Source organism: Nicotiana sylvestris, chromosome 4, assembly GCF_000393655.2.
Source record: "Nicotiana sylvestris chromosome 4, ASM39365v2, whole genome shotgun sequence".
NCBI classification, from domain to species: Eukaryota; Viridiplantae; Streptophyta; class Magnoliopsida; order Solanales; family Solanaceae; genus Nicotiana; species Nicotiana sylvestris.
Genome location: NC_091060.1, coordinates 90,798,421 through 90,822,689, shown reverse-complemented (window position 1 = coordinate 90,822,689; position 24,269 = coordinate 90,798,421). Strand labels below are relative to the sequence as shown.

General features: G+C 39.4%; 1 protein-coding gene across 1 annotated transcript; it reads left to right on the top strand.

Annotated features, from left to right (window-relative positions):
- The first annotated feature begins 22,939 nt into the window (after positions 1-22,939).
- LOC138889837 (uncharacterized) lies at positions 22,940-23,512 on the top strand. Its single transcript, XM_070173172.1, has one exon. It carries the CDS (start codon positions 22,940-22,942, stop codon positions 23,510-23,512), a length of 573 nt encoding a protein of 190 aa, XP_070029273.1.
- Positions 23,513-24,269: the final 757 nt, after the last annotated feature.

Genomic DNA, 24,269 nt, shown 5'->3' with positions numbered 1-24,269 from the left:
TACAATATAAGACTCACGGGCATGCTTGACACCAACGTATAGATACTTGTCACCATGCCTATACGTCGTACTCCACAATTAGCATGTAGCAAATAAGACTCAACTCCTAATCCCTCGAGCTAAGGTTAGACCAAACACTTACTTCGAACTTCCACGGCTGACTCAAGCCTCAAGCACCGCTTTTTCCTTTAGAATATACCTCCGAACAACTCGTATCTAGCCCAAATTGATTTAACAATATCAATAAAAGCTAAAGAATTCATACCCAATGCTTAATTATAGATTTCCTATCATTCTTCCCAAAAGTTAAAAATCGACCCCGGGCCCGCTTGGTCAAAACAAGAGGTTCGGACCAAAACCCAGTCACCATTCACCCACGAGCCCGAATATGTAATTAGTTTCGAAATCCGACCCCAAAACGAGGTCTAAATTCCATTTATACAAAAGCCCTAACTCTACCCAATTCCCTAATTTTCTACCCTTAAGAACATGATTTAGGCCTAGAAATCTAATAGGTGCTAATGGAAATTGAAAACAATGAGTCTAATATTACATACCTATGAATTTGTGGTGAAGTTTTCTTTCAAAAATCGCCCAATTTTCACTTTCGCAATCGCGTGAAGGGCTTCGCGATCGTGAAGCACGGAAGGCCTGTGCATCAGAACAGTAGTTTCTGCAATTTTCTTAAGTTAAAAAACCTTCTGAGACCTATCCAAAACTCACCCGAGCCCTTGGGGCTCCAAACCAAATGTGCACACTACCTCAAAAACACCCTACAGACTTGCTTGTGCAATCAAATTGCCAAAATAACATCAACAACTACGAATTTATTATCAAAATCATGAAATCACTTAAGAACTTCAAATTTTCCAATTTTCTCAAATACAGAAGAAGGAAGTACCTGAGTCGGGGGAAAAGATGGGGATAATGGCTCCGCATATCGGACTCGAACTCCCAAGTCGATGCTTCAGCAGGCTGACCTCTCCACTGAACACGAACAGAAGGAAAACTTTTTGATCTCAACTGACGAACCTGCCGGTCCAGAATAACTACCGGCTCCTCCTCATAGGACAAGTCCTTGTCCAACTGGACAGTGCTAAAATCTAACATGTTGGATGGATCGCCGTGATACTTCCGAAGCATGGACACATAAAACACTGGATGCACGGCTGATAAGCTTGGTGGCAACACAAGTTTGTAAGTCACCTCCCCCACTAGATCAAGAATATCAAACGGGCCAACAAACCTAGGGCTATGCTTTCCCTTCTTCCCAAATCTCATCACACCCTTCATAGGCGACACTTGAAGCAATACCCGCTCACTCACCATGAATGCCAAGTCACGAACCTTATGGTCGGCATAACTCTTTTGCCTGGACTGAGCTGTACGAAGCCTATCCTAAATGATCCTAACCTTGTCCAAGGCATCCTACACTAGATCCATACCTAACAACCGAGCCTCTCCCGGCTCAAACCATCCAACCGGCGACCGATACCGCCTACCATACAAAACCTCATAAGGAGCCATCTGAATACTCAAATGGTAGCTGTTGTAGTAGGCAAACTCCGCTAAAGGCAAAAACTGATCCCACAAGCCTCCAAAATCAATGACACAAGCTCGGAGCATGTCCTCCAAAATCTGAATGGTCCACTCGGACTGCTCGTCCATCTGAGGATGAAACGATGTGCTCAACTCCACCTGTGTGCCCAAATCTCGCTGAACTGCTCTCCAGAAATGTGAGGTAAACTGCGTACCTCGATCCGAAATGATAGACACGGGCATACCATAAAGACGAACAATCTCCCGGATATAAATCTCAGCTAACCTCTTGGAAGAATATGCTACTGCCACGGGAATGAAATTTGTTGACTTGGTCAGCCTATCAATAATAACTCACACTGCATCGAACTTCCTCTGAGTATGTGGGAGTCCAACAACAAAGTCCATAGTGATACGCTCCCACTTCCACTCAGGAATCTCAATCTTCTGGAATAAACCACTGGGCCTCTGATGCTCGTACTTGACCTGCTGAGAGTTCAAACACCGAGCCACATGTGCAAAAATATCCTTCTTCATTCTCCGCCACCAATAATGCTGCCGCAAATCCTGATACATCTTAGTGGTACCTGGATGAATAGAGTACCGGGAACTATGGGCCTCATCTAAAATCAACTCTCAGAGTCCATCCGCATTAGGCACGCAAACTCGACCCTGCAATCTTAGAACTCCATCATCTCCTAAGGTAACCTACTTGGCATCTCCGTGCTGCACCGTGTCTTTATGGACACACAAATGAGGATCATCAAACTGTCGATCTCGGATACACTCCAATAATGAAGAACGAGTGACTGTGCAAGCTAACACGCGGTTGGGCTCAGAAACATCCAACCTTACGAACTGATTGGCCAAAGCCTTAACATCCAAAGTAAGCTTCTCTCACCGATCGGGATATAAGCAAGACTGCCCATACTGGCTGACTTCCTACTCAAAGCATCGGCCACCACATTGGCCTTTCCCGGATGATATAAGATGGTGATATCATAGTCTTTTAACAGCTCCAATCACCTTCTCTGCCTCAATTTTAGCTCCTTCTGCTTGAACAAGTACTGCATACTCTTTTGATCTATGAACACCTCACATGCCACACTATACAGATAATGCCTCCAAATCTTGAACGCATGAACAATGGCTGCTAACTCCAAATCATGAACTGGATAGTTCTTCTCATGAATCTTCAACTGCCGCGAGGTATAGGCAATGACCTTGCCATTTTGCATCAACACCGCACCAAGTCCAATACGAAATGCATCACAACAAACTGTATATGGCCCCGAGCCTATGGGCAAAACCAACACTGGTGCCGTAGTCAAAGCTGTCTTGAGCTTCTGAAAGCTCGCCTCACACGCGTCCGACCACCTAAACTGTGCACCCTTCTAGGTCAACCTGGTCATCGGGGCTGCAATAGATGAAAACCCCTCCACAAACCGACAATAATAGCCAGCCAATCCCAAGAAAGTCCGGATCTATGTAGCTGATGCTGGTCTAGGCCAGTTCTTGACTGCCTCAATCTTCTTCAGATCAACCCGAATACCCTTTGCGGATACAATATGACCCAGGAATGCAACTAAACTTAACTAGAACTCACACTTCAAAAACTTAGCATACAACTGAATATCCCTCAAAGTCTGAAGAACCACTCTAAGATGCTACTTATGCTCCTCCCGGCTGTGGTAATAGATCAAAATATCATCAATGAAGACTATCCCGAATGAATCCAAGTAAGGCCTGAACACTCGGTTCATCAAATCCATAAAATCTTCTAGGGCATTTGTCAACCCGAATGACATCACCAAGAACTCATAATGCCCGTACCGAGTGTGAAAAGCTGTCTTAGGGACATCAGATGCCCTAATCCTCAACTGATGGTACCAGATCTCAAGTCAATTTTCGAAAATACCTTGGCACCTTGAAGCTGATCAAACAAATCATCAATCCTTGGCAATGGATACTTATTCTTGATTGTAACCTTGTTCAACTACCGTAATCTATACACATTCGCATCAATCCATCCTTCTTCTTAAAAAACGACACATGCACACCCCAAGGCAAAAAATGGGTCTAATGAAATCTTTTTCAAGCAAGTCTTGTAACTGCTCCTTCAACTCTTTCAACTCAGGCGGGGCCATACGATACGACAGAATAGAAATGGGCTGAGTGCCCGGAGCCAAATCAATGCAGAAGTCAATATCCCTGTCGGGTGGCATACCCAACAGGTCTGAAGGAAATACCTCAGGGAACTCACGGACAACAGGCACACAAAAATATAGAAGGAACCTCGGCGCTAGAGTCATGAACATATGCCAAATAGGCCAAACACCCCTTTTCGACCATACACCGAGCCTTCACATAAGAGATAACACTACGGGTAGAATGACCATGATTCCCTCTCCACTCTAAACGAGGCAAACCTGGCAAGGCTAGGGTCACAATCTTGGCATGACAGTCCAAGATAGCGTGGGAAGGTGATAACCAGTCCATCCCTAATATGACATCAAAAATCAACCATGTCTAGAAATAACAAATCTATACGAGTCTCAAGACCCCTAATCACAACTAAACACAAAAGATGGACTCGATCTACCACAATAGAATCACCCACCGGTGTAGACACATATACAGGGTCATTAAAGGAATCACTAGGCATGACCAGATAGGGTGAAAAATAAGATGACACATAGGAGTATGTAGACCCTGGATAAAATAGGACTGAAGCATCTCTACTACAAACCAGAATAGTACCTGTGATAACTACATCGGAAGCCTCAGCCTCAGGCCTGGCTGGAAGAGCATAACATCGGGGCTGGGCCCTACCACCCTGAACTACATCTCTAGGACGACCTGCTACTAGCTGGCCTCCACCTCTAGCTGCCTGACCTCCACCTCTAATACCTTTACCCCCACCTCTAGCACATCTACCCCTACCCTTAGCTGGCGGAGCGGGCGGTGGAACGCCTGGTGCCTGTACCGTAGCACGGGAACCCTGCTGTTGAGAACTTCTCGGTGCTCGAGGGCAATATCTAGCAATATGCCTCGTGTCTCCACAAGTAAAACAAGCACTCGGCTGCTGGGTCTGACAATCCTGAAAACTCTAAAGTGTCGGTGCACTAATAGGAGCTAGTGGTGCACTTTACGACTGCTAATCAGAATACTGCATATGAGAACCACGACCACTTGAAGTGCCATGAGAGACCTGGAGTGCTGACTAAAAGGGCCTAGGATGATGTCCTCTACCATACGAATCCCTGCCTCTAGACGAGGCACCACTAAATCTGTCTGAATGACGAGGCCTCTTGTCAGACCCCTGACCATCTCCCTACGACAGAACCATCTCATCTCTCCTGGCCACATTGGCCGCCTCCTAGAAAGAAATCTCACTCCCTGTCTCCTTAGCTATCTGAAGTCGAATTGGCTGAATAAGTCCCTCAATGAACCTCCTTATCCTCTCTCTCAGTGGGAAGTACGATAAGAGAATGATGGGCCAAGTCGATGAATCTGGTCTCATACTGAGTAACTGTCATAGAACCCTGCTGGAGATGCTCAAACTACCTCCGATAGGCCTCTCTCTGAGTGATGGGGAGAAAATTCTCCAGAAATAGCTGAGTAAACTGCTCCTAAGTCAAAGCTAGCGATCCGGCTGGCCTAGCCAAACAATAATATCTCCACCAAGTTTTGGCAGATCCAAACAAGCAAAAAGTAGCAAAGTCGACCCCATTGGTCTCCACTATCCCCATGTTCCTGAGAACCTCATGACAGCTATCTAGATAATCCTGGGGATCCTCTAAAGATGCACCGCTGAAAGTAGTAATGAAGAGCTTGGTGAACCTGTCCAATCTCCACAAAGTATCGGCAGACATAGCTGCTCCATCACCGGTCTGAGCTACCACACCTAGCTGATTTGCTCCAACTGGCTAAGCTGCTAGAGTCAGAAACTGAGGAGCCATTTGCTACGGAGTGCGAGTAGCAGGAGTTTGGGATCCTCCTCCAACCTGAGAGACGGTTGGTGCTACAGGAAGCAAGCCTGCCCGGGTGACACATTCCATAAGTCCCACTAGACAGACCAGAGCATCCTGGAGTATTGGGGTAGCAATAAACCCCTCTGGGACCTGACCTAGGCCCACCAGAACTGCCTGGGCCGAAACCTCATCATCAAAGTCAACCTAAGGCTCCGCCACTGGTGCTGCTGCTCTGGGCTAAGCTCTGCCCCTACCTCGGCCTTGCCCTCTTCCCCTCGTGGGAGATGCTGCTGGGGTATTGGGCAGCTGATCGGTGGATAAGGAAGCACGTGTTCTCGCCATCTGCGAAAGAATAGAGTAGAAATTCAATTAGCATTGAGAAACCAAATTGCACGACAGAAAAGAATAAATGTGAAGTTTTTCCTTACTTTGTAGCCTCTGGAGGATAAATACAGACATCTATGTATCGATCCCTCAGACTCTACTAATCTTGTCCATGAATTGTAAGATCTATGTAACCTAGAGCTATGATACCAACTTGTCACGATCCGAATTTTCCACTCTCGAGAGTCGTGATGGTGCCTACTCGTGGAAGCTAGGCAAGCCAAATATTGTAAAATCATTACTTTCTTTTTTTTAAACATGTTCGATAATTTAAAATAATAAGTGATTAAACAGTGGAATAAATTAAGTAACAAGAATGCGGAAGACGAAAAACTTAATAATTCAACCAAACACTGCTACATAATCTAAAGTACAGTACTACCCAAAATTTGGTGTCACAAGTCACGGACTATCTAAGAATACTACGAATAAGGTCTAAATGGAAATATATAAGTTTGTCTCTGAATAAGTAAAAACAGAAAGAGAAAATATAGGAGGAGACACCAAGGCCCGCAGATGTCTGCAGGACTACCTCGGGTCGCCTGGATGGACTGAAGACAACACCCTCACTGCGGTCCAAACGCTCCGGTATCAGTATCTGCACACAATACAGAGTGTAGTATCAGCACAACCGACCATATGTGCTGGTAAGTGCCTAGCCTAACCTCGGCGAAGTAGTGACGAGGCTAGGACCAGACTACCAAATAAACCTGTGCAGTTAAATCAGATACAACGGAAATAGAAGCAGATACAGTTGCGGGGAGTAAAAGATAACACCAAAATAATAGTGGAGAAATGTAAGGAATGTCATAAATCAATTACCAGCAAAAGATAAGGAAATAAGAAGAACAAGTACACATGTAATACCGTTGCAGGCATGCAACCCGATCCCAAATACAGTTGCAGGCATGCAACCCATTCCCATTTCATATGTTACTGTTGGAGGCGTGCAACCCGCTCCCATTTCATTTATCAATACCAATCATAAAAGAATCCCGGAAAGGGAACAATAATTTAACAACAACGTCATGGCAAGGAAACAGGACTATAACAACAACATCCCGACAAGGTAGCAATAATTTAAAAACAACATCCTGGCAAGGGAACAAGACTATAACAACAACATCCCGGCAAGGGAACGATAATGATAATCCTCATATGAAGCACAATAAACTACTACAGAGTCACAACAATTAAAATATAAGACTCACAGGCATGCTTGACACCAACGTATAGATACTCATCACCATACCTATACGTCGTACTCCACGATTAACATGTAGCAAATAAGGCTCAACTGCTAATCCCTTAAGCTAAGGTTTGACCAAACACTTACCTCGATCTTCCACGGCCAACTCAAGCTTCAAACACCGCTTTTCCTTTAGAATTTCCCTCCGAACAACTCATATCTAGCCCAAATTGATTTAACAATATCAATGAATGCTAAAGAATTTATACCCAATGCTTAATTATAGATTTCCTATCATTCTTCCCAAAAGTCAAAAATCGACCCCAGGCCCGCTTGGTCAAAACACGAGGTTCAGACCAAAAACCAATCACCCCTTCACCCACGAGCCCGAATATGTAATTAGTTTCGAAATCCGACCCCAAAAGGAGGTCTAAATTCCATTTATACAAATAGCCCTAACTCTACCCAATTCCCTAATTTTCTACCCTAAAGAATATGATTTAGGCCTAGAAATCTAATGGGTGCTATTGGAAATGTAAGAAAATGAGTCTAAGATTACATACCTATGAATTTGTGGTAAAGTTCTCTGTGAAAAATCGCCCATTTTTCCCTTTCGCGATCACGTGAAGGACTTCGCGATCGCGAGGCATAGAAGGCCTGTGCATCAGAACAACAGTTTCTGCAATTTTCCTAAGTTCAAAAACCTTCCGAGACCTATCCGAAACTCACCCGAACCCTCGGAGCTCCAAACCAAATGTGCAAACTACCTCAAAAATACCCTACGGACTTGCTCATGCGATCAAATCGCCAAAATAAACATCAACAACTAAGAATTTAGCATCAAACTCATGAAACCACTTAAGAACTTCAAATTTTTCAATTTTCTCAAATACGGTCCGATTCACGTCATTTCAAGTCCGTTTCTTACCAAATTTCACAGACTCATCTTAAATCACATATAAGACCTGTACCGAGCTCCAGAACCAAAATACGGGCCCGATACCATCAAGTTTTATACACATTTCATTTTCAAAAACTCATAAGTATTCCAAAAAATAATTTTCTTTAAAAAATTCATTGCTCGGGCTTGGGACCTCAGAATTTGATTTCGGGCATACAACCAAGTCCCATATTTTTCTACGGACCCTCCGAGACCGTCAAATCATGGGTCTGGGTCCGTTTACCCAAACTATTGACCGAAGTCAACTTAATTTTATTTTAAAGTCAAAATTCATCATTTTTCGCAGATTTTCACATAATAGCTTTCCGGCTACGCACCCGAACTGCTCATGCAGATCGAGGTAATGCTGAAAAAGGGTTTTAAGGCCTCGAAATGCAGAATTTATTTCTAAAATAAGTGATGACCTTTTGGGTCATCACATGGTTTTTCTTTAGTTGATGACATGCTTATATTTGGTACAAGTTTAAATATTGTGCAAAGTACTAAATTATTTCTGTCTGCTAATTTTGATATGAAAGATCTGGGTGAAGTAAATATGATATTGGGAGTTAAAGTTATGAGGAGTGAAGATGGCATAATATTGTCACAAGAACAATATGTTGAGAGACTTCTTAAGAAGTTTGAATATTTTAATGTCACCCTAGTGCACACTCCTTTTGATGCTAATTCTCAATTGAAAAGAATAATGGTGACCTAGTTGCTCAGTCTAAATATGCTCAGATTATTGGGAATTTGATGCATTTAATAAATTTTACAAGGCCTGATATAGCCTATGTTGTGTGTAGAGTGAGTAGATATACTCATAATCCGAACATGGAGCGTTGGTCTACATTAGATAGACTAATGAAATATTTGAGAGGAACCATGAATTATGGTACTCTATATAGTGGATTTCCTTTTATATTAGAAGGGTACAGTGATGCAAACTGGATCTCTGATTCAGATGAGACAAAATCCACTAGTGGTTATGTATTCACCCTTAGTGGTGGTGCAATATCGTGAAAATCAGCTAAATAGACGATCATTGCTAGATCGACTATGGAATCAAAGTTTGTAGCTCTGGAGTTAGCTGGTTCTAAGGCTGAGTGGATAAGAAACTTCTTAGCTAATATCCCTTTAATAAAGGACGTATTGCCTCTTGTGTCTATGCATTGTGATTGTCAAGCGGCAATAACTATTGCAAAGAATAAATCTTATAATTGTAAAATTAGACACATGAAATTGAGGCATGATATCATAAAATAGTCGTTGAGTGATGGAATAATTTCCATTGACTATGTGAAGTAAGAGATATATTTGGCTGATCCTTTGACTAAATCCGTGGGAAGAAAGTTAATTCGTCAAATCTCAAAAGATATGGGGTTAAGGCCGACATGTTATCAATAGAGATGGTAACCCAACCTATGTTATTGGAGATCCCATGAAGTAGGTTTATATGGGTAATAACGAGTCGATATTGGCACTGATGCACTAAAAGAGAGTGCTTGACTGGTACTAATTGAGAGACCGAGTTATAACTCTTAATAAAATTCATAGCCCTTATGGATGGTGTATTTAAAAGCAGTATACACTTGATGAATTCACCTATATGAGTGTGGAGTGGGCCGCTCCTATGAGATTTTGGCCAAGTCTCTAAAGCTCTCATGAATAACCAGGCACACGCATGGCCTATTGGGCGCAAAACCGCGTTGAACAACAAAATTAATGGGGTCAAAATGTGATTGATAAAATCTCTTACTTACACTAAGAATTATTGGTTCGTAGAAATATTATATTTCACCAGTAATTCTATGAGTTAAATTTTATTGATCTAAGATTGGTTCATAGTCCAGAAGACACCAAACCTATTACCTTTGAACCATATAAATCCAACAAGTTTATTTTTGGGTCGGATTATGGCAATATTTTAAAGGTTTTGGACAAGTGTCTTAGCCATCCTAGAAGACTATGCTAAGTGGCAAACTTGATCAGCCACTTTCTTGCCATGCACAACAAATTTTACATGCAATTACAATTATAAATAGCCATCATTTGGCTACACAATTCATCCACCACCAGAAGTGCTTTTCTACCTAGCCTTCTTCTCTTCCTTTCTTAGCTTCTCTTATTTCCATTTCTTTGTCCTATTCCCTTTTCAATCTTGTTGAATTATTGTAATATAAATATTTTGCTGAGTCCTGTATCCTTTAAATAAAATAGAGGTAAGCTTGTTTAATACTGGAGAAATATTTCACACTGCTGAAATAGTTTCTTAGAACAGTGCCCAGCACGAGTCAAGTTAATTCGTGTATCTACTCAAAACGAATATTGAAACAGTGTTATTGAAATTCTTGCTCTCAATTGTTACACATTTCACTTGCTAGGCAAGCCAACGTTAGAACAATCTACTCCGTTTAACAGTTTAAATCTAATATTAAAGAAGAACTGAGATAACTGAATAAATTTGAAGTAACAATACAGAAGTTGAACTAGCCAAATATCTATTATAATTTCCTGAACTTGGTGTCACGAGTGCACACGATACTAGAGTAATGTGCATAAGGGTCTGAAATAAGTAACAAGTTGTTCGAATGAAAGTACGCAGCTAAATAGACAGAGGATGGGGACTCCAGGAGCTACGGGCGCTGAACAACCGTACCTCAAGTCTCCACGAATGTCTGATTTGAGCTCAATAATAACCGCCGCTTGGATCGTCTCTAAAATCTGCACAATGTACAGAGTGCAGTATCAGTACAACCGATCCCATATAATGGTAAGTGCCCAGCCGAACCTCGACGAAGTAGTAACGGGGCTAAGGCATGTCACATACGCTAAAACCTGTATTCAGTCTATAATAATGATAGAATAATTGAAATACGGTACATAATTAAACAGCCAACAGGAAATGATAACCACATCCTCGAAAATAAACCAGTATTGTCCAAAATTATCAATCTCTACCAGCTCAAATAAAAATACTGAAAAATAACGCAGCTCAAGAAAATGAAACATATAGGTTGTTGCGGCGCGCAACCCGATCCCACCAGACAACACATAATCCTCCCTTATTCCACCATAACAATATCAATAACAATCAATAATATATATTTGTTGCGGCGCGCAACCCGATCCTACCATATATCAATATCAATATCGTAATTTCACCCTTATTTCACCATATCAATCCACCCTTATTCTACCTGTTGCGGCGTGCAACCCGATCCCACCGTATACATATATATTCACCCTTATTCCACCATATCAACCCTCCCTTATTACTCCTGCTGCGGCTTGCAGCCCGATCCCACCATATTAGAACCAAACACTCAATGTACTCAGTCAAATCAATAGGCTAAATCACAAGGCCTTCACGATAAATAAATACTAAACTGAACCAAGAAAAGGAACCTTGTTCAATATAGAATCTACACAAATAATATTACACAGCGAGACCAAAACAGCAATTTACCGTTTAGACTGAAACTCACCCGAGCCCTCGAAACTCCAAACCAAACATGCACACAAGTCTTAAATATTATGCGAACTTGCCTGTGTGATCAAATCGCCAAAATAATACCTAGAACCACAAATCTAGCACCAAATCACATGAAATTCTCAAGAACACTTTGAAATTTCTATTTTCACAACCGGACGTTTGAATTACGTCAAACCAACTCCGTTTCTCACAAAATTTCACAGACATGTCTTAAATATTATAATGAACCTGTACCGGACTCTGAAACCAAAATACGGACTCGATACCAACAAGATCAAACATAAGTAATTTCTTAAAAACCAATAATTTTTTTCATATTTTAATTTTTAACAAAAGGTCGTAACTCGGGATAAGGACCTCCGAATCCGATTCTAGGCATACGCTCAGGTCTCATATTTCGATACGGACCCACCGGGACTTTCAAAATATGAATCCGGGTCTGTTTACCAAAAATATCGACCTAAGTCAACTCAAATGATGTTTTAAAGCAAAAATTCTTATTTTTATCAACTTTCAACACAAAAGCTTTCTGGAAACACGTACGGATTGCGCACGCAAATCTAAGAGAGATAAAATGAGGTATTAAAGGCCCTGAAACACATAATTTAGTTTTAAATCATAAGATGACCTATCTGGTCATCACATATGTATTTAAATTTTTTCTGTTTAAAATTTTAATCTCGCAATTTTGGGTTGTTGCTATGTTCGGTTCCCTTCTACTTAATTAAAACAAAGTTCTTACCACCCAAAAAAAAGAGTTAAAGAGGGAAACAGGAAAAGGACAAAGGGAGGAATAAGTCGACATAATTTAGCATAATAATTATCAAAGTTATGTGTACTAATATAAAATTCGGTCAATGACTTTGTTGCACTAGATATTGCGGCATCCACGGAGGCTGTAGCCTGTTTAATGGTTATGCCCATAACTGAATTTATAAAATTTTGGATTAATGAAGAATGCAAGTAAGCCGGAGGAAAATCGGTGGGAGAAAATAAGAGGTTAAAGTAAAATAAAATAGGAAATCTTACAAAAATATACCATAAAAACATCAATAATTAGCCATTTTAGTTCTGCTATCAAAAATACTAAAAAACAATTATCAATGATATATAGCATTCAAAAAACATAGGCAAAAAAAGATTTTTTTAATGGCTATTATTGCAATTCGTTGAAAACACATAGATGAGGCAATATACAAAAATTGACAGAGTTTGAAGATGAGTTAAACTAGTTTGGAGTCCAAGTTCATTATCAATGGTATAAAATATTAAAATAATTAGGCAAAAAAAGGATCTTTTTCAATAGGTATAGTTGTTTCATTAAAAATATATAGATGATGCAATATAATAAATCTGAGCAAGATTGGAAGTGATTTGGACTGGTTCATTAACAAAATTCGTAGACAAAATCAAGTTTAAAAAATTCTTCTGCGACAAATGTATCATGCATAGGGATGTTCATGGTTCGATTTCGATCAGTTTTTCCTTAAAAAAAATCAAACTAATTAAGTCGGTTCTTCAAATATTCGAACCAAATCAAACCAATTAAGTCATTTTTTTATCGATGCGGTTTTTGTGGGTTTTTTCGATTTTTCCGATTATTTATTGATTTTTTTCTTAAATATGACACATACACTATCAAACACATTTCGGCGACTATATTTTCAACGTAACATTATCAAACCAATTTCTCTTTGAGAAATCTATCATTTACCATGATATATTTATGATGATTGAATCAAATAGTGACGAATAATTTAAGTACTCAATTAAAAATTGATTATTTTTAGCATGAATAAATTCTTGTACTTAGCAAATGAAAACTATTAATCAAACTAAAATGTAAAGGCAAAAAATTAGATTATAATAATAGCAAAGAACTAGACCAAAAATACAAACGACTAATACATACCATAAAATCTTAGAAACTTTATATAAAAATATACATACATACATGCATACATACAGTGTGTGTGTGTGTGTGTGTGTGTGTATATATATATATAATTTAAATAGCTACTTCTATAGTTGGTTTGGTTCGATCTTTTTTGATTAAAATCAAAATCAAACTAAATTTGATCAGTTTTTAAAATTCATAACCAAAACCAAACCAAATCTAAAAAGTATCAGGTTTCTTGCATGTATCTCACACACAGGTATACATGGATATACATGTGATACACATTTGATACACATATGATACGTGTATACACAAATGATACATAATGTATACACATATCATCTTTTTCATGTTCATCTTCTACTTTGAATTTTCAATTCAAACTACCTAAAAACACTACCAAATCATCCCAAAACTGAGATTCAAATTTCTTAAAGATGTACCATATCTATTCCAACAACACCCACTCAAAAGAAAATAAAAATTTGACCTTTTTGGCTACAAATAGCTAATTGGATAATACTGGAAATATTTTATAAATTGGTCAATTTCTGTAATAACTTACTTATGAGCGGACATAACTGGTAATTTTCCAATAAAATAGTTATCGGTCTTCCACACAGAAGACTCCCAAATTAATAAATACACCTTTTTCCAAAATTATAATTGTTTAGGTAACACTCCATTTTGCGTTTGAAATGGAGGCTCGCATCTAGTGTCATATGCATAAGAATGTGCCTCTTAAACTTAAAGGTAAGTTCTATAGAGTAGTAGTAAGAATGACTATGTTGTATGGGGCAGAGTGTTGGCCAGTCAAGAATTTTCATGTCCATAAAATAAAAGTAGCAGAAATGAGGATGTTTTGATGGATGTGTGGGCATACTAGGATTGGCAAGATTAAGAATAAGGATATTCGGGTCAAGGTAGGATTGGCCCCAATGGAATAGAAAATACGGGATGCGAGACGTAGACTATTTAGGCATGTGAAGAGGAGAAACGCAGATACCCCAATAAGGAGGTATGAGAGGTTGTCCTTAGGAGGTCTTAAAAGAAGTAGAGGTAGGCCAAAAAGTATTGAGCAGAGGTGATTAGGCAAGATATAGTTTTACTTCAGCTGATCGAGGATATGACCCTTAATAGGAAGGTGTGGAGGCAGAGGATTAAGGTTATAGGTTAATAGCTAATTGTGCGGGTTTCCGGACAATTGCAATGTTATTAATGGCAATCTTATATTCTAGTATTGTAAATTTTTATCTTCATGTTGTTACTTTTGCCTTGTTTTATTTTATTTTATTCTTGTTATTTCGTGTTGCTACTGTTTTTTTATTTTTCCTCGTGCTGAGGGTTTAATATAAATAACCTCTCTACATTCACTATTGGGGTAAGTGTTGACCCGTAAAATGGTACAGTTAAATTTATAGTGTGGTTTTTAGACAAGCGAATCCATTTGATCCCAAAATGATAATTAAATAAAATAAAATACAAAACTTAGCGTTGAAATAGAGATAAATAGCAGATAGCTTGATTCCGGGAGAAAGGCTTTCGAAAGCAGTAATAAGAATAACGTTAGACAAAAAATAAAGTGTTGTTTAGCTTGGGAATAGTATGTAGCATAAGTTTGTCAGAATTTTCGTTTCTTACAATGGTTGATGAAGTCACTATTTATAGCTATACCTAGGGAACAAGGTCTTAGGATCAAGCCTCTCTTAAATGATAATAATGGCGGTCATTGATGAATATGGAACAGCAGGCCATGAATGCCAAAATTCTCTGCAACGACTATATATTTAATACTAAGGGATGTTCTCCATTAATTATCATACACCCACGGGAAATCCTAAGCAATCTCATGAAAGTTCACCTGAAAGGTCTGCTTCGCACTGATGGTCAACATGGAGGCGACCAAACCATTGAGCAGAATGTTCTGAAGCAGTTGATTGCAGAACATGTGAACGATGCATTGCAGGCTTTTGTTAGAGGATTACCCAACACAGCACAAACTAATCCACCAGTTAATACAACAACATTGAAGAATCCACGTTCGGGCTGATAACTCTGGAAGTGGAGAAATGCCCAATGGATCTCGCGATGGAGGGTCAGGTACACCAAATAATTCTAGTTTACAAAGTTTAGTGCTAACTTTACAGAAATAACTAAAGGAGCAAAATGAGCATATAGAGCAAATACCTGGCGTACCCCCCATGATCAAAGGTGTGGATATTGACAAATATTCACAACAACTCTAGAAGCCAAGTGCAACACCTTTGCTAATTCCCAAAAAGTTTAAAGTGCCTAATATTTCCAAATATGATGGAACGTCTGACCCCCGGGATCACGTAACCGCATTCACTACCGGCGTGAAAGGCAATGATTTAACCAAGCAGGAGATTGAATCAGTTTTGGTTAAAAAATTTGGCGAAGCTCTCACACAAGGAGTGTTAACATGGTATTCTCTCTTACCTGAAAATTCCATTGATTCTTTTAGTGAGATTGCAGATTCATTTATAAAGGCATATTTGGGGGCTCAAAAAGTTGAAAAAATGATGGAAGATATCTTCAAAGTTAAATAAGAGAGTACAGAATTACTCAGAGAATTTGTAGATAGATTCTAACGAGAGAGGATGATGCTACCGTGAGTACTTGATAACTAGGCGGTTATGGCATTTGCGAGCAACTTGAACGAGAAAAGTTCAGAATCCACGAGAAGGTTAAAAGAAAGTTTGCGAGAATTTCCTGCAACAACTTAGAATGATATATTCAATCAATACAACACAAAGCCTGTAGATAGAAGAAGATATGGTTGCACAACCTAGGGTTCACGAAAGACCACGTTCGAGACGGTCAAAATCAAAGAGAAAGTCCGGTAAAAATATGTACGAGCCTTATGTGGGACCTGCGGGACGAGATTCTCGATCTAAACAAGATAATGCATGTTTTGATTCAAGATCAAGGCAAAAAGAGGCGAGTTCTTCATCCAGGTTCAAAAAGGAGCGAGATGCCTGAAGCAATGATTTCAGTACTCGAGCAAGAATAGAAGATTATAGATTTAATATTAGCACCTCTGAATTGGTGGATGTTCTAAGAGGTTAGGAGATAAGGTGTGATGGACGAAAGAAATGAGATCAGATCCAAACAAAAGGAACCTAGAATTCTAGTGCAAGTTTCACAATGACCATAGCCATAGAACAGTAGATTGCAGGCTTTTGCAATGTGAGGTTGAACATTTACTGAAGCAAGATTATCTTAATGATTTATTCAGAGAGAAAGGAAGACAATCATACATGAAAAACAGACAAGAACCCCCAAAGCCTCCATCAGCAAAGAGAACAGTCAGTGTTATAACTGGAGGAGATGAAGTTAATGGAGTAACATACACAACCGCAAAAAAGACATCAAAAGTTACTATCACTCATGGAAAGTGGCTTCGCCAAGTCTTGGATGGTGACAGTATAACGTTTGACGATGAAGATCCAAACGTCTTGATAATTCCTCACAATGATGCACTGGTAATATCTCTACGTGTAGATGATACTAATGTAAAACGAGTACTTTTGATTGACCCATGTAGCTCAGTAAACATCATTTTACTGAGGGTAGTAAATGAAATGCAAGATAATACCAAGGTCATATCAAAGGCACGGTCTTTTTCTGGATTTGATAATTCAAGCATTGTTACAAAAGGAGAAGTTATACTAGCCACGTTTGTAGAAAGAGTTATCAAAGACACAAAGTTCCAGGTAATCGACGCAGACACGACCTATAATATAATCTTGGGAAGGCCATGGATTCATGATATGGATATTGTCCCGTCCATGTTGCATCAAGTTATCAAATTTCCTTCACAGTGGGGAATCCGACAAATCTTCGGAGATCAATAGGTTTCACAAAGTATTAATTCGGTTGTGATTGCAAACACAACAGTCAACTATGTAGATACAAAATAGCAATTAAATAACCCAGTTGAGGACACTATTGTTCATCCCTCAACTGAAAACACACAAGGGTAGACTGATGTTGATTTAAGACCTGATGTGATTCAAGAGCCAGAGAAAAATGAGAACATTAAAACAACCACAGAGGAGCTCAAAGCTCTAATATTATTTGTCCACTGGCCAGGTAGAATAGATTACCTCGGAGCAAATTTATGCCCCAAAACGAAAGGTAAGTTACTTGAATTTTTATGTGCTAACATAGATTGCTTTACTTGGTTGCATTCAGATATGACAGGTATGCCACCGGAGATAATGACTCATAAGCTAAATGAGGATTCATTACACCCACATGTCAAGCAAAAGAAAAGGAAGCAAGGGGCCTTCAAAAATAAAGTGATCCAGTATGAGGTACAAATACTTTTGAATAGATCAAGTTATTGAGAAAATACCAGATATACTCATGAGCAAGAAAGAAGTGCAATGATTAACAGGCAGAATAGCAGCTTTGTGAAGGTTTATATCAAAGTCATCAGAAAAATGCTTTAAATTCTTCTTAATATCGAAAAAGCAAAATCAGATTGAATGGACTGACGAGTGTCAACAAGCTCTGAAGGACTTAAAGACGTATCTATCAAATCCACCTCTATTAGCAAAACCAAAAGACAGAGAGAGGTTGCTTATTTACCTCACTGTGTCAGAAGTAGCAGTAAGCGCGATATTGGTACGTGAAGATTAAGGTAAACAATCTCCAGTTTACTATGTTATTAAGTCTTTACTAGATGCTGAGATGCGATATCCTCACCTAGAAAAACTTGCTTTAGCTTTAATTATGGTATCAAGAAAGTTACAACCTTACTTTCAGTGTCATCCTATTTTTGTTATAACTGCTTTCCCACTAAAAACATATTGCATAAACAAGAACTATCAGGTAGGATAGCTAAATGGGCAATAGAACTCAGTGAATATGATATTATATATCACCCTAGAACCGCAATAAAATCGTAGGTATTAGCCGATTTTAGTCCGAACCTAGTTCCTGAAGCAAAATAAGATCTACAAATATTTACCGGAGCTAATCCAGGGACTTGGACCCTATTTACTGACGGTTCTTCAAATGTTAAAGGAGTAGGTTTGGATATTGTTTTAATTCCACCCTCGGGGAAAGTCATAAGACAAGCAATAAAATTTTATCCAATTACTAACAATGAGGCAGAGTATGAAGCTATGATTGCAGGTTTGGAACTCGCACGGGAGCTTGGCATTGAACAAATTATGATCAAAAGTGACTCGCAGGTGGTAGTCAATCAAATGTAGGGGACTTACGTGGAAAGAGAGACATGGATGCAGCAATACCTCAAAAATGTACGAGAATTACTTAGACAATTTCAGACATGGAAAGCTGTGCAAATACCTAGAAAGAAAAATGCATAAGTGGACACGTTGGAAAATCTCACATCTATCGCTGATGGAAAATCTCGAATTTGTGAGCCTTTTGCTGTATGGTATTTTGCCTGAGGATAAGAAGAAATCCTAATTGTTGTAGTTGAAAGCTGCTCAGTATTGCTTAATTGGCAAAAATTTATATCGCAAAATATTTGGTGGACTTTTAGCACGATGCCTTGGACCATCACAAACGGAATATATAATGAGAGAAGTACACAAGGGGCATTGTGGAAATCATGTTGGGGGAAGATCTTTGGTGAAGACATTGATAAGAGCAGGATATTATTAACCAAAAATGGAAGAAGAAGTAGAATACTTTGTAGTTAGGTGCGATAAATGCCAATGATATGCCAATAATATGCATCGACTGACAGAACTGTTGCATTCAGTCATATCACCATGGCCCTTATCGTAGGGCATTTGCCTCAAGCTAAGAGAAAGGAGATAAATGGGGATTTTGACTAATTATTAGTGTCTTTTAGCTTTCGTTTTAGTTTAAAAGCATTTAATAGTATTCCCGAAAATTGATGAAATATGCTTAATTGTAGGAATATTGAAAAATAAGCCATTAATATGAAATCTAACTCAAGAAGGAGTGATCTGAACTCAAGAACAAAATCAGGCACAATAGCTTAAAGTGCGGACTGCAGATTATGAAGGAAAGTTTATTAGAGGCCAAGTGCAAAGTGCAGTCCGCACAAGAATTGTGCAGCCGCAGAAGTTAAGCAAGATCAAAAGTTTAGAGAGTTCTCATTTCCAGCTCAAAGGAAGTGGGGACCGCACAATTATTGTGCGACCGCAGAAGTCAGTTGCGCGGAGGCACTCAGAATTGTCCGGTTCGTAAAAGAGCTCTATGTGGCTGCACCCAGAAATGTGCACACCGCAGAACATGAGAGATGCAGCAGCGTCTCAGAATTTTGTGGCCGCAGATTCAAATCCTGTCAAGACTGAAGTAATGTGCGAACCACACATGGAATTGCGCGGCCGCAAACCTCCGAAAGGGCATTTTTGTTCGAAAATTTCAGCCTTGTATAAATAGAATAGTTTTACAAAATTAGGTCAAGTTTTGAATATTCAAAGTGTTGTAGCCGTTTCATCTTGCTTCTTTAGGCAACTTTAGCTTATTTTGGTGATTTAACATTGGGTTTTTATACTTTAATCTTTCAATATAAGTTTTATTATATTTTCTTCTACACCCACTATGAGTAGCTAGATTTTTACTAGGGTTGTGACCCAACCCTAGTGTGTAAACCTTATGGGTGATTAATGTTATGCTTGTTTATGAATGGGTGTGTGTTATTTAGCTAGGTTCATGCTTCAATTGTGAAATTAATGGTTGCAAACATTGATTTATGCCTATTTGACTTAGTCTCTTCTTGAGAAAGAGAGTCTTAGTCTAGATTAACTTAGCTAATAAGGAATTGGGTTAATTGGGAGATTTGATTAACCCAATTAAAGGGTTCAACCTAGAGATAGTAATAACCCGACTTGAGCTCTTATCAACCGTTTTGGTAGATACCCATTTGGACTTGAGAAAGCCAAATTGGGCAAAACTACTCTATGACCGAGAGGTATTAAGTGGGCAACATAGTGTTGTGAGCTATAATACACCCAGTTAATAAAACAACATAAAAGTCTTTATCCCATTAGGTATATACCTAGGCCATGATCACAGCCCTAGACCTTTTTATATCTTTGAAAAACATTCAAAAACAATCTTATCTAGTTTTATACTTTTAGATTTGCAATACTTAGCGTAATTTTAGAAGTAAGAACAAAACCATGTTTGTGGAAGTGCAATCTAGATACTTCGAATACTCACTCCAAATATATACTACTAATTCCCATCTTCGCTCCATGTGAATTTGATCCCGACTCCTTTTTGAGTTTTGTTATTGCAAACGACCATTTCATACCTCGTTAGAGATGTGCATTTGGACTTCATCAATTTTTGGCATCGTTGCCGAGGAACTCAATACGGATTTAGCTATATATTTGGTATTGTGTGTGAATTGTCTTCTTTTCCTTCCGTGTTACTAATCTTCTTTGTGAAACAATTATAGGTGCAATAGTGGATCTCAACAACAATGACCCACTTTGAAACATGCCTATGGGGGATGTGGACGTTGAGGAAGACCAAGTTGAAGAGAATCCTCTTGAACCTCAAGCAAATAGAAGAGGTCGTCGGCCTCAAGACAACATCCCAATTCCACCCCACCTCCACCAAGAGCGGCTTTACACTGGGTGTTGCCAAATGAAGGGTATACAAGGGCCATAGTCTCGCCCCACATTAGGGCAGACAACTTTTAAATTACAAATATTATTCTAACATTGCTAGAGCAATGGGGATTTTTCATCGGGGCTCCGAGTCAAAGTGCATACAAACACTTGAAGGGGTTTGTGGACACTTGTTTGGGGAGTAAATAGACAAACGTCTCCGAGGATGCTTTAAGGTTGAGGCTACTTCCTTTCTCTCTATGGTGGAAAGTCTTAGATTGGTTAGAGAGACTACCAAACCATTCCATCCATACATGGGATGAATTGGCGGAGAAATTTATTTCCAAGTTCTTTGCTCCCAGGCATATGGCTACTCTTAGAAACGAGATTCTAGCATTCAAACAAGAACCCAATGAGTCGTTGCATGAAATATGGGAGAGGTACCAAACTATGGTGAAAGACTGCCCAAATAATGACATGATGGAAGCTATGATTCAAAAAACTTTCTATCGGGGGATCAATACTACCAATCAATGTGTGGTCAACCAATTTGCCGGTGGAAATTTCATGATAATGCTGTATGCAGAAGCTTGTTAGATTTTGGATGAGATGGCAGATACTTCATCAGCATGGCAAAGTAGAGCGAATGTTCCTTAAGGTTATCTAAATGTGATTCACCTACATACAGAATCGCATGATCATGGGCAAGCCATTACCGAGTTGACCGCCACAATGAATCAATTAGCCAAGGCTCAAATTCAACAAGTGCAAGGTCTTAAGAAAGTCAATGCAATGGAGGGAGTTAGTATAATGGTGAACAAGAGAACGCAAAAGGGTCTACAAGTGCAAAACCATGTGGAATACTATGGACAAGAAGATAGTAGGTTTGATCAAGATGAACCTTACAATGAATAAGAGGAGGAAATACAATATGTGAACAACTTTCAAGGGAAAAGAAACAACTCTCAAGGCCCGAATCAACAACAATGGCGACCTCAAGGTAATCAAGGGAATTGGAATTCTAACAACCAAGGTAACTGGAATTGTGGTAAAAATCAAGGGAATTGGAGTAGTAACAACAATCAAGGAAATTGGAATGGTTAAATAACTAAGGCAACAGGAGTGGCAATAATCAAGGGTATTGGGGAGGAAATAACCAAGGGGGATGGAACAATAATCAAGGCGATCGGGGGTCGGGCTTTTAAAGGCCCCGATGTATCAACAACTGAGCAACCCACCTCCTTATCCTTCTCATGGTCCAAGTTCTTCCAACAATGAGATGAGACAAATTGAGAATATGTTCAAACAAATGATGGAGAAGAATGTCGACTCTGATGCCCATCTAGCCTCACACAACACTTCAATTCGCAACTTGGAAGTTCAATTATGGGTAAATCTAACAAGCTTTAAACACTCATCCTAAGGAGGCACTAGCAAGTGACACGGTAGTGAACCCAAAGAGTGGGAACAACACGGGACATACCATGGCCGTTACTACAAGGAGTGGAAAAGGTGGGGATGCACCCACCTCAAGTCAAAGAAAACTTGTGGATGATGAGCAAATGGTACAATAAGATGAGATCTCGAACAATGAGGTGCAAGCAAATAATGAAGTGTATATTGATATTGGTGACAATGTGGAGGAAGCTCAAGAGGAAGTAAACCCTTCTAGGGAGCATATTATTGACATACTGGAAACGGTAATGCAAAAGGCTAAGGAACTAATGCCTAGGCCTCCTCCTTCATATCCTCAAAGGCTTGCCAAGAATAATGGTGAGAATCAATTCAAAAAGTTCATTGATAGGATGAAGAGTCTATCTATCAACATGCCATTGGTTGAGGCTTTGGAGCAAATGCCCGGTTATGCAAAGTTTATGAAAGCCTTGGTGACAAAAAAGTAGCTGATGAACTGTGAAACTATAAAGATGACTCATCAAGTGAGTGCAATTGTGCATCTAATGGCTCCTAAATTGGAAGATCCCGATGCTTTCACAATACCTTGTACCATTGGAAGTGGCAAATTTTCTAAAGCTCTTTGTGATCATGGGGCAAGTATCAATTTGATGCCCTATTCTATTTTCAAGACTATGGGAATTGGGCAACCAAGACCCACATCTATGAGATTACAAATGGCAGATCGTACCATGAAGAGACCTTTGGGAGTGATTGATGATGTGTTGGTTCGTGTTGATAAATTCATTCTTCCAACGGATTTTGTTATTCTTGATTGTAAGGTTGACTATGAGGTGTCAATTATTCTTGGGAGACCTTTCCTTGCTAGGGGGAAGGCTCTAGTTGATGTTGAAGCTGGAGAACTTTCCTTCTGGGTTGGTGATAAAAAAGTGATTTTCCATGTGTGTAAGTCTGTGAGGCAACCCGATAGCAATGTAATGTGTTCTTTCGTAGACTTGGTGACCGATATGATTGTGTATGAAACAAGTATTGTGATGAATGTTGATGATACATTGGAGGTCGTCTTGATCAATTGTGATGATTAAGAAATGGAGGTTTACGTGGAATGTGTGAACTCTTTGCAAGAAATAGGATCGTACACTTATGAGCCCTGCATATTGTCCTTGGATCTTGAAAATAGAACCACTCCTCCAACAAAGCCTTCAATTGAGGAGCCTCCCATCGTGGAGTTGAAGCCATTGCCCCCATATCTTCGGTATAAATTTCTTGTCCCTTCTTCTACTTTACCAGTTATTCTTTCCTCTTGTTTGACTAACGTGCAGGTAGATTCTACATAGGCGGTGCTACAAAAGTGGAAGAAGGCAATTGGATGGACATTGGCAGATATTCAGGGAATAAGCCCTACATTTTTCATGCACAAGATTAACTTGGAGGAAGGTGCCAAACCATCTATTGAACATCAACGGAGACTCAATGAAGCCATGCAAGAGGTTGTCAAAAAGGAGATCATCAAGTGGTTGGATGTCAGGGTTGTTTATCCCATTTCTGATAGTTCGTGGACTTCTCTGGTTCAATGTGTTCCAAAGAAAGGGGCATGACGGTGGTCACCAATGATAAGAATGAGTTGATTCCTACAAGAATGGTGACCGGATGGAGAGTGTGTTTGGACTATCTTAAGCTCAAGAAAGTCACAAGGAAGGATCGTTTTTCACTTCCCTTCCTAGATCAAATGCTTGATAGATTGGCCAATCGTGCTTTCTATTGTTTCCTTGATGAGTATTCCAGCTACAATCAAATTCTTCTTGCTCCGGATGATTAAGAGAAAACTACTTTTGCATGTCA

What these genes read in the sequence shown, in the direction of transcription:
- LOC138889837 (XM_070173172.1), top strand. Translation starts at nt 22,940, where the DNA reads ATGACTCATCAAGTGAGTGCAATTGTGCATCTAATGGCTCCTAAATTG.